At 51.0% G+C, this 11,163-nt stretch overlaps 1 protein-coding gene across 2 annotated transcripts in view; it reads left to right on the top strand.

Moving 5' to 3' along the window:
* The first annotated feature begins 51 nt into the window (after positions 1-51).
* The window catches only part of NRBP1 (nuclear receptor binding protein 1), a 33,611-nt gene continuing 22,499 nt past the window's right edge, over positions 52-11,163 (top strand). For both annotated transcript variants that reach the window (XM_062489539.1, XM_062489540.1), the window contains exons 1-2: positions 52-101; positions 285-504. In XM_062489539.1, the coding sequence (XP_062345523.1) occupies positions 301-504 (204 nt within the window). In that variant the 5' untranslated portion in view covers positions 52-101; positions 285-300. The remainder of the gene's footprint in view (positions 102-284; positions 505-11,163) is intronic.

The following is an 11,163-nucleotide window of genomic DNA, read 5'->3' as shown; positions in this document are numbered from 1 at the left end:
CGCTGATTGGCTGCGGAAGAGGCCCCACCCCGCACGGCGTGTTACGCAGCGCGGCGGTTGCGGCGGGGACGTGCTCGGGACCGGGAGGTACCGCGGGCCCGGTAAGTGCGTGGCTCCCACCTCTCGCCTCCCTCCTCGCCCCGGGATCGGCTAGGTAGGGCGCCGCTGGCAGGCCCGGGGCGCCGCCCCGGCTTAAGGGCCCGGCGGGCGCGGCCCAATCCGCCCGGCCGGCCCAGCCTGGCCTGGCGCCCCACCGCGCCTCACGGACCGCGCCTCTCCGGCAGGGTGTGCGACCGCAGCATGTCGGAGGGCGAGTCCAAGCAGGTGCCCAGCAGCGGCTCCGACCCCAAGCCGGAGCCCGCCTCGTCTGGCCCGGGGATGACCTCGGTGTCTGCGCCGGTGACTTCCGCGGCGCCCCCAGAGGAGGAGGAGGAGGAGAGCGAGGACGAGTCCGAAATCCTGGAGGAGTCGCCGTGCGGCCGCTGGCAAAAGCGGCGTGAGGAGGTCAGTGCCGGGGGCCGGTTCCCGGAGCTGGACTGCGGGGGAGCCCGGGCGGGGCCCGGCGGCCGCTTGTCCCGCCTCCCCTCCGCCTTCCCCCCATCCCCGGTCCTCCTGCCACCTGTCGCCGGGACAGCTAGGCCCCAGAGCGGGGATCCGTCCCGCTCCTGGGGGGCGGAGAGAAGGGTGGTCCTTCGGCAGCCGCACGGCTGCTGTTCCTCGGGCCCGGAGCCTCTGGGCTGGAGCGCAGCCAGTGGTGTGTTCCCCTGTCGCAGGCCGGTGTGGTGGCCAGCTGTTGCTGCTGTGGAACAGGGAGTGGCTCCGGCGTTCCCGGTGTGCATCGCGTTTCATAGATCTTTCTTTCTGGGAACGGCAGAAAGCAGTGACTGGATAGTTCTTGGTGTTCACTGGGGAGTGTGGATGGTACCTGCTGCCGAAGTGGCCAGTGACGTGAGCCGGTTACTCGGGCTCATCAGCTTTTGAATCCTCGCTTTTGCTGTGCTTTGTCGTCTGTAATCAGGATCAAGTGCAGTCAACTCACACACGCTTGTTTCTTGGCCTGTCCTACCCGCACCCACTGCTCAGTGCGCGTACTGGCAGTGTACCGTGTAAAGGCACAAGGAGACTACCTGGTGTTGTTTGGGACATACCCTTTTTTCTGCTCGTTGCTGGGCTCGATGTTTTTCTTGCTGGGGGCTGTCTGCACCAACTGGTTTCTGCTCTGTGCTGGCACAGTGCCCCTGCCCTAGCTGGGCAGGCTGTGCAGCCCTGGCAGATGCTGACAGCCAGACAACGTGCTTGCTCTGGCGCTGCGGCAGAAGTGCTGATGGGGCTTTTCTCAGCCAAGTCAGGGACTGAGCGCACGAGTTTGTCCGCTTTGTCCACCACTGCGGGAAGGGCAGTACAAACCCCACCGATGGTGAGAGAGTCATTTGTTCTGATGTAAATTTGGAGGTCAAACTAAGGTCAGGGATTCCCTGCAGTTCTTCACCTTTGCTTGCTGAGAGCTGTCATGGTTTCGTTTAGTGTCAGCCAAGCGCTGGCATGGTGTGGTCAGAATGTGCTTTTTCTGGTGAGGCTCTGCAGATTGGTTACAAATGTGGCTTTCACATAAAAAAAAATTTCCTTTTTCCCTTTTTTAAAAGAAGTGTGAAGCTCTGACTCTTCACAATATATTCCATACCTGAGGTGCTTTATCTCTTGCTCTCTGCACTGATGGGGCACATTCTGGAGAACAAAGCTGATTGGTTTGTGTCATACTCTCAGTGTGTTTTATTTAGTACTGATCATTTAGAGACAAAGAGGCACGGGGTTTTTTGTGTTCTCCTACACTACAAGTAATATTTGGATTTCAGTTCTCTCTTGACAGGCAAATGAAATCAACTGAATTTTCGGCTTGGCTAAATGATTGTCTTATGGCTTCAGGTTGCCTCTGTAAAGGTCAGAGCTCTGCTGTACCACCATAGGTTGAGGGATGGGCATTGGGGCTACAGAACACATTGTTGAATGATCTGGGTGAGCTTGGGGCTGTTGCTGCTGAAGCCTTCACTCATCGAGGCTGCACAGTTTTGTGTCTGATCGGGAGCAGCCTCAGCTGCAGCTGACCCTGCGGTGAAATCCTGGTGTGTCTTTGGATTTCATGTGTCACTTTGTGGCTCAATTAGCCCCCAGCTTGTGGAGAGGCTTTTGTTCCCTGAACTGCATGACATCAGACTCTCTTTGCTGTTGTAATCGTTTGGGCTGATCTGCTGTCCGGAGTAAACTCTCGCACTGCAGATGTCCTAACCTGAAATTTATTTGGAATAACAGCTTTGCTTTCTGAGTGTCCCAGAGCAGAATGCCCTTTTTCCTGGGGAAGTTAGGACAGCTCTGGTTCTTCCTGTCAGTGCTGTGAGTGAACAGGCTCTTACTCGCTTCCCCTCGCAGGGAGATGGTGTTACTCCGTGGAAAAAGCATTTGCCGACCTTTCCCCAGTGATGCAACACCGATCTTTTATTATGGCAGTATCTGCTGGGTGAGGTGGCACCGTGGAAACAATGAGACATGATAATCCGGAGACGAATGGATGTACACACATGGTTGTGGAATGAGACAGTACGTCCTGCCTGTGCTCTGGTACTGCCTATGTGTGATTCTTTCCTGCTTGCTCCGAGTGCTGTGCTCCGGTGTAGGTTTTGAAATGTAATGGCCTCGCTTTTTTTTTTTTTTTTAAAAAAAAAGATTGTTTTATCGCCCATGAGTGATGCACTCGCTGCAGCAGAGGTGGGGCTGTGCAGACAGTGCAGAGATGGCCGGTGAGCAGGGAGGAGCGGGCTGGCTGTGAGCCGAGGATGTCGGTGCCTTCTTACCGAAACGAGTGGATTTCGGCGGGACGGTGCCCGCGCCGCCGGTCCCGGAACGGCCATGGGGCGGCAGACCCCGCACGCCCTGTCCGCCTGCTCCCGATTCGGGGGAAGCTGCCTCAGGCCCTCCGTAGCGCCCCGCGGCCCGCGCGGAACCGGGACCGGAACCGGGACCAGAACCGGGACGAGAAGCGGGGGCGGTCCCGGGGCACCGCGGGCGGGGCCGGGCGGTCAGGGCGGGGCCCGCGCCTCGGCCTCGCCAACCAATGGCAGGTGGCGCGGAGCGTTACATCACCGCCGGCGGCTTCCATTGGCTGTGGCCCGCTCTGGCCACGCCCCGAGGCAGCCGCACCCTGGGGGCCGTGCCGGGATCGGGGAGGGGACCCTGACTGGGACCGGAACCCGAACCCGAACCCGGGCACTGGGCGGGCACTGGGCAGCGCCGTCCTGGCCGAGCAGGACCTGCGGAAGGCAGCGGTGTCAGGTTTTAGCTTCAGCCGCCTGACTGAACCATGTCCGCTAGTGAAAATGCATTGGTGCCCAAGTGGAAATGGTGCTGGGAACGAGTCTGAACGGAGAGAGGAGCTAGTGGAGCGCAGCCCTGTAGGAAGGGACCACAGGGACCCGGGTGCTGGTCGGCAGCATCTCGGCAGGAGTGAGCATGTGCCCTGGCATTGAGAGGGCAAACCTTCTCTAGGTGGGAGCAGGATGGGGTAGCACAGAATCCCATCCTGAAGCTATTACAAACAGCAGAATCAGATGTTTATGACAGGAGAAGGTCCCACTAGAGGTCTTCTCCCTGGGATCCAGGGCCAGGACCCCAGGGAACAGCTCCAAGCTGCATCTGGGAAGGCTCAGGCTGGACAAGAGGGAGCATTTCCTTACTGAGAGGGTCACACCTGCCCCAGGCTTCTTGGAGAGGAGGTCAGTGCCTCAGGTTTGTCCATGTTTGAGGCATTTGGACAATGCCCAAAATGTTTGAGCAGTGGAACCAGGGAATCTGTGGAGGTCCCTTCCAGCTGGCTGTTCTGTATTCTGTATTCTATTCTGCTTAAATTTCAGATGCATAAAATTACTGAGTGTTGAGTTCATTGACTGTAATTCTTCCTGTAAACAAGGAGCTTCTGTAGTACAAATAGTGTAATTCCTGTGAAAGCTCAGAGTAGTTTTATTAAAATCAAATGCTTTTGTGATATTTTTAGCTAAGATCCCTTTTTAACAAGATAAAAATGCTTATGTTCCCCAAATTCCACTTTTTGTGGAACATGGGGCAGTACCTGTGGTTCTTGCAGTGTTGTGGACTGTGCTGCTTTCCTCACAGAGTTGAATCTGGCTGTGGAATTGTGCCCACATCCTTGGTTGCTGTCCTGACCAGCACACAGGTGAGGCTTTACAGGATATCTTGTCCCATGGCTGAAGCACAGGGCAAGGCCCCACAGCATGAGGGCAGGGTGGTCACAGGGCTGGTGGGGTCCCAGCCTGTGCTCGCCTGGCTCTCTTCTGGTTGCTGTCCCTGAAAAACCAGCCCCTCTGTTTCTGCTGTGCTGCTGTAACACTGTTTCCTCCTTGCAGGCAGCATGCATGCATAACGTGCTTTTCTTGGGTTGTCCAGGTATCTCGAGAATTATCTGCTGTGCCTCCTAGGAATAGAAACTTCCTAATGGAGCAGGATTGCAGCACCACATTAGCAGGTTGGGTTTAGCTTCCTAAGCTACATGGATGACTCGTAACCATAGGAAAAGTCATTCACTGCTGCAGCAGAATCTTTGTTTTCAGCCCAGCATTATGGTGTTTGGCTTGGCAGGAGAAGCTCAACCCTTCCTAGATGGTGATGTCCTTGGGCTTGCTGTGTGTAATGTCTGTCTATTGACCAAGTTTCTTTCTGTACCTTTTCTGGAGAGGAAAACACTGTGTAACTGTGTAAGCCAAGACTTTATAAGATGTACTTTGTTGACATCTTTGTAATATACTTTAGTAAGGAGTAATCCATGTCTCACCCCTTTTCGGGGTGTCCGTTAGGGTGAAGAGGGCAAAGGCTCAGCAGGCCTGGCTGGGCCTGGCTGCCCTTTGTGTAGGCTCCTCACGAGGTCCAGCCTGGGGTGGTGCTGCTCTCACCGGGTGCACTCCTCAGCACAGGACAATGCGAGAATGTGAAGCCAGGCACTTAGAGCAGAAGAGGGAGAAAATGGGAGAATGAACACTGGTCTCTGCTTAAGTACCTTTACCCTTTCCCAGAGAACATGGCAGGCTGCTCAGAGCAGTGGGAGAACATTGTGCTGTTCTTGCAGCCCTGCTTGTACCTTGTCTGTTGTCTGGAAACTTGTCCCAGTGCTGATCATGCTGCCCTGCACTGATGGCAGGCACAGGGGTTGTGCACCTGTCCCACAGACTCTGAAGTGTTGAGGGGGACTTCTGGGGTGGCTGGAGGTGACATTTCAGTTCCTGATAGCCATCAGGACCTTGTCGATTGTTGCTCTGTGGCTCTTGTGTTATTAACTCATTTGCGACTCAGCTGCTGGACTTTCCCCCTGCTGCAGTTTCCATGTTCTGCCCTACTTCAGTGACTGCTGAGATCAAGATGTTCGTTTCTGCCTTATCTCTGGGCACGTGCCTCATGTGTCAGTGTGGCTGTGCAGGCAGTGGTTGCCAAGTTGAATAATGGTTGTTTTTCTGTCTGGGGTTTTTCACTGTCAGATAGCTAGATGAAAGCTGTAGCTCTTCACAGCTCCCCTTGCGATGGTGTGCAGACGAGGACAGCGTGATGGGTGGAGTTCCCTGTGGCCCTGGGGGTCAGGTCAGCAGCAGAACTCAGGGAGCAGAGTTTGAGACAGTGTTGTACCTGTGAATGTGAGTCCAGTCTTGCTGTTCTTCACCGGATAGTGGAAGTTCAGAAAATTAATTTAGGCAATCCATTGCCATTAGTTTGGTTTTCTTTTTTTTCTGTGAGAGATCCATTATTTGGATTGGCACTTCTCAGCTGTTGATGGCTGGGTGTTAGAGTTGGATTTCAGTGCTCAGGCTTACAGATGCTCTCAATCTATCCAATGTGAAGAAAAGATGTGTGATTCATGAGGATCTGAACTCAGAGAGACAGGAAGTGAAACATTGGGTCTGCTGCATCTTTATCTCTTTGTTGTCTTCTCACTTCTAGGGGGAGTCTCAGTTGCTTGAATTGTTTTTCATTTGAAGGCAGTTTTGTACCTCTGGATTTACATTTCTTCAAGTGCAGCATTCTTGGAGAAAAAATGCTAACAGACTGAGTGTTTGGTTTCTGAGATGCTGGAGCCTGATTTTTTTCAGCCTCTGTTATGACTGGAAAGAAACTTGCTGAGGTAGTAAAAGATAAGCACCAGTCCTCCAAGAGAGCTGGCACTTAGAGGGCTGCCAGCTCCTGACAGGCTTTGACAATGAATGTTTTATTTCCAGTTGGTGGAGAAAACTAATGCCACACTGTAGTTTTTATAGCATTCCTTGACCACAGGGAAGGTATTAAGAAGGGAGTATATGAAGCCTTTTAACATTGTTATTGGCTCATGCAGGGGCTTCCTGGAAGAAATGAGCCCTTGGGATATGCCAAAATGAGCTGAGGGGCACTTCAGGGTGCAGAGGGGATTGTTCTGTCCTTGCTCACAGGCTGTGACAGGCAGCTGGCACCCGCTCCGTGCAGCAGTGGCAGGAGCAGGGCTGGCTGGTGCTGCTCTCCAGCACTCCTGGGAGGCTGGAGGTGCTGCTCACACTCTGGCTGCCTGCCACTGAGGGATGGAGTTCTCGCTGCAATCCTTACAGAACTGCTCTAAAAATACCGTGGTCTGCAGCAGCACCAAAGCCTTGCCTTGTCAGCCCTCTCTGTCTGACAGCTGCCACACGTTTGGTGGAGCTTGGGCTTGGGAAGAGGCTTCCTGCCAGCCCAGCAGAGGGGAAAGGCTGTGAGCTGGCTCTGACTCCACATCCTGCCTGACGGGAGGCTGCATGGCAAATCCTGGTAGACAGAGGCACAGCCAGACATAGGTTAGCTGTGGAAGCATGGTGATTTTCAAGCATCCCATGGTGACATGCGTGACAGTAATAGCTGTATCCTGTTTCCCTTTATCAGTGCTCAGGAAAAAATCCCATTTTAGGTGTCTAGTACCTGTCTCCCAGGCCCTCTGTCTGCAAAAACCTGACCCCAAGTCCTCCTGTCCTAACTCTCTGGCTAGTCTGGCATGAAGTTTGATTGCAGATGTCCGTGCTTGCCTGTGCACCTACACAGAGATTTAGAAGCACATTGGTACGGAAAATAGTTTGAAAAATAGTTTTAAAAAAAAGGCAGTGCAGGTGATGGTGGCAAGGCTTGGGGCTTGGCTTGAGACTTGTCTTCATCATTCTTTTTCCACACTTTTGTTACTTTCCTCAAACATCCCATGAATAGTGTACCCAAATGCTCTTAGTCCATTTCAAAATTACCCATAATCTCACCTTGCAGCCATTTTTACTTCTGACATCTTACGGCAGTCAGCTTTGCAGTTTATAGATGTGTCAAGATCAGGTTCCTTGTTCTCTTTTAAATACAAGGTTTGCTCACCTCATTGCCTGCTTTCTGCAGTATTATCAGAAAACATTAAATAATCCCTTTTCATTAGTGTTTCATGTGGCTTCAGGGATTGTTTCCAAGACTGGTACTTCCACAGTATAGTCATTTTTATGGCATTTTCTGTTCAGTGTACTGATCTTTCAGCCCCTCCTGTGTGATTGATGTTGTTCGGAATTACCTGCAGTGATTTGAAGATCTCTCTGCCAAGTGAAAATATCCAGAAGAACAGGGTGGGCTATAACAGACTGGGAGTAGCTCACATGGAGTTGATCCTTTCTGGTTTTCCCTCTCTCCTTGGGAGTTTCTGCACTGCTGGCACTCATCTGAACTTACTGCCCCGGTGCAGTTACCAGAACCTTCCTGATGAGCTCTCTGAATGGGTTTATTTATAGCTATTGGGTGTTCTTCCACACTTCCTTATTTATTTTGCTGTGCTGTTTCTGTTTCCTGTTGGGAGTTAGGGATGAAGAATCATTGTCTCTTCTTCCAGAGACCAGCTCAGTATGACTGAGCTCTTGTACTCTGGATTGCTTGTTTGTTTTGAAGCAGCAAGTGAAACTGAGCACTTGTCCCTTTGGTCTTGCATTAGGCAGTTTGTATTCATTTTTGGTATCCTTTAAATAGATGGAATGATGCCTGTCTCTCTGTGGGATACTCAGCACTGGTAGAGCTGTGCCTCAAATCCTGGGGTCAGTTTGGGCCCCTCCCAACAAGAGAGATATTGAGGGGCTGGAGCATGTCCAGGGAAGGGAACGGAGCTGGGGAAGGGGCTGGAGCCCCAGGAGAGGCTGAGGGAGCTGGGAAAGGGGCTGAGCCTGGACAAAAGGAGGCTCACGGGGGACCTTGTGGCTCTCCACAACTCCCTGACAGGAGGGGACAGCTGGGGGGATGGATTTGGGATCTGCTCCCAGGGAACAGGGACAGGACAAGGGGAAATGGTCTCAGGCTGGGCCAGGGCAGGCTCAGCTTGGGTGTTAGGGAAAATTCCTTCCTTAAAGATTTGTCCAGCCTTGGCACAGGCTGGCCAGGGCAGGGTTGCAGTCCCCATCCCCAGAGGAATTTAAAAGCTGTAGGGATGTGGCACTTTGTGACATGGGTTAGTGGTGGCCTTGGTGATGCTGGAGGAGTGGCTGGACTCGATGATCTGAGACTGCTTTTCCAGTCTCAGTGAGTGTGGCCAGAGAAGTGCTGCTTCTATTCGGTATCTTGAGTCCTGTCGTATTTTTGTGTTTTTATAAACTCCTGATCTACTGCCTGGGGAGTTACCTGGTAATTTGTAGCTAGGTCTCTCCTGCAGTGTGTTGCTTAGCCAGAATTGTCGGAGGGCTTTTGGAGAGGCTGGATGGCCACTGGGTGACACCTGTAGAATGGTAGTGTGACACCATGCAGTGGTTCAAAACTTGCCCCTTTCCTGTGGAGCACATGCAGCTCTGGCTGGCAGGTGGGGCCTGTGCTCCTTGCAGGGTGTCCTGGCTCCCAGCAGGGCTCAGCTCAGCACAGAGCAGGATCCATGGGAGGTGACAGGGACATGTACTGTGCCTAAAGGCTGTGTCACCTTTTGGCTCAGGTCTCAGCACAGCATCTCCTGAACTGGTGCAGTGAAGTTAGGAGCCAGGGAGAACTTCAACACATGGAGGACTTTTAACCCTGTCTTTAAATAGTCCAGATGTGTCCATTGGGTTAACAGACTAACTTCTTGCTGATGTGTTTGATTTTGTTACTTGTTGCAGCATGTCTGGAAGAACCAATTATTGTATTGCTGGTGATCAGATTGTCTTTTCTTTACAGTTTAGTTGCTGCATGAGGTGGTCTGTACAGCCATGATAATGATCAATACCTTCCTTTCCTTGCTGCTGTTAAATTACACTGGTTTATTTTAATTTTCTTGTTGAATTAAAGCCTTTCAAACATTTTACTACCATGACTGTAATTGCCAAGGCAATTGTGTCGGTTTAATTGTGTCGGTTTAATTAAATGCATTGGCAGAGATATCACCTTTTTCTGGCTTAAACAAGTGGCCAGGGAAACTGGTTAACATATTCATGCTGCTCTAAATCAAATCTGGGGATTCTTGTCACTGTCTTGCCTGCGGTACTGCCATTCCGCAGTTCTTTTTCAACGTGTAAGTCCATTCTGTACTGATACTCTGGTTATTGTGGACTTTTCCCCAGTTTTTATACCTTTTTTCCTAGATTGTAAATCATTGCTGTCACTTGTGATTTAGGCTGGTTTTATTTTTTTGTTTAATTGTCAGCTCGTGTGAACTGCAGAATGTCACTCCAAAAGTCTGTGTTCTTTCAGCAGCAGATATACAGATGTTTGAGAGCTATAGAAGAAATATTCATTGGGCAATAGAATAACCTTCCAAAAGGAAATTTAGTTTTCAGACTTTTTTTCCTTTAGAGCTGTTGTGCCATTCCACCCATACTCCTTTAAGTAATTCACTAGAAATTCTTCTTGAGTTTCCTTGCCTCCTGCTTACATGGACTCAGAGCTGTGTTGGTACTTCTGTAGTGTGGAGCTACTTCCCCTGCTGTGCTGCAGAAATTCGGTCTAAGCTGGGCTCAGGTCACTTCCTCCCTCAGAGTGTAAAAACTGCCTGGTCTGGGGGCTGTGTGGAACAAGCACCAGAGTAATACATTATCTCAATGCTTTCATGAGGGTTTAGGATTCTGCTTTGCCGAGCATGGAAAGGGATGTTTGATAGGGATTTGGCAAGCAGAAGGAATCTGCTGTTGCCTTTGAGTTACCTGTCTGTATTTTTCCCCTTTTACTCTTCTCCCCAAGCTATTGAATGTCCTGAGAAACAGAATTGCTGTCAGTGATGTCAGCTGGGTTTGGTGTCTTGAGTCATATCTGGTGCTCTGGAATATTGCCTATGAGTCATGGAAATCATGTATGCTTGGGGAGCTTGGCCTGAAGTGGGAGATGTGACAAGTCCACAGCCCCAGCTGCAGTTCTGCAGTAGTTGCTTGTACTTGAGGGCTTACTCAATCCAGTAAAGCCTGGAGGCTTTTCAACAGAGGGCCTTTAACTGTTGGATTCCCTGATTTAGATGTCTTTTCCAACCTTGATGTTTCTATTAACAGGCAGCAAGTGGGATAAGAAGGAGAGTCCAAAGGGATGCAGGGGCACTGGGTGTCAGTGTGGTGGCTGTTACCTTGCCCTTACTGCTCTCACACACCTGCCTTTCTGCTGCCTTGGGCTTCTTTAAGCTTCCCTGAAGTTAAAACCTTTTGCCATTCAGCTTTAGTAATTGTACTGGGTGGTTTTATGCTGTTGTCATCCCTAAGATATTGCTTATTCTAAAATTTGAAATTTGAAGGAATAAATGTTCTATCCTTAATTATTTTTATTCCTTCAGTTTTCTTTAATGATGAAATATAACAGGCCTGGCCTGTTGATATCAGTGTGTACATATATATAAAAGCAAGTTTTTAAGATCTATGTGAATGTCTTCCTAAAGCAAATCTCAGTCCTTTCACCCCGAGTTGTGTAGGTGGCTCAAGTGGAAGGCAGTGGGGTGGTTCATAGTCAGGCTCTTCTCATGTAATTATGCCTGTACCCTTATTCCTGCCTGTGCCACACCTTGCAGCTAGCTGGCTGTGTCATACTCGTTTACTGCTGAGTTGCCAGAGAAGTCTGTATCACTCTGGTTTTTCTGTGCTCGGCATCGTTTGTCACTGCAGTGTCAGGGTATTAAAAGTCATTGGGCCTGCTCAGAGTCCCGTGGGAGTTCATCAAGAATCCCAC

This window comes from Cinclus cinclus, chromosome 3, assembly GCF_963662255.1.
Source record: "Cinclus cinclus chromosome 3, bCinCin1.1, whole genome shotgun sequence".
Classification (NCBI taxonomy): Eukaryota; Metazoa; Chordata; class Aves; order Passeriformes; family Cinclidae; genus Cinclus; species Cinclus cinclus.
The sequence above is the reverse complement of the archived record's forward strand: the minus strand, read 5'-3'. Positions and strand labels throughout refer to the sequence as shown.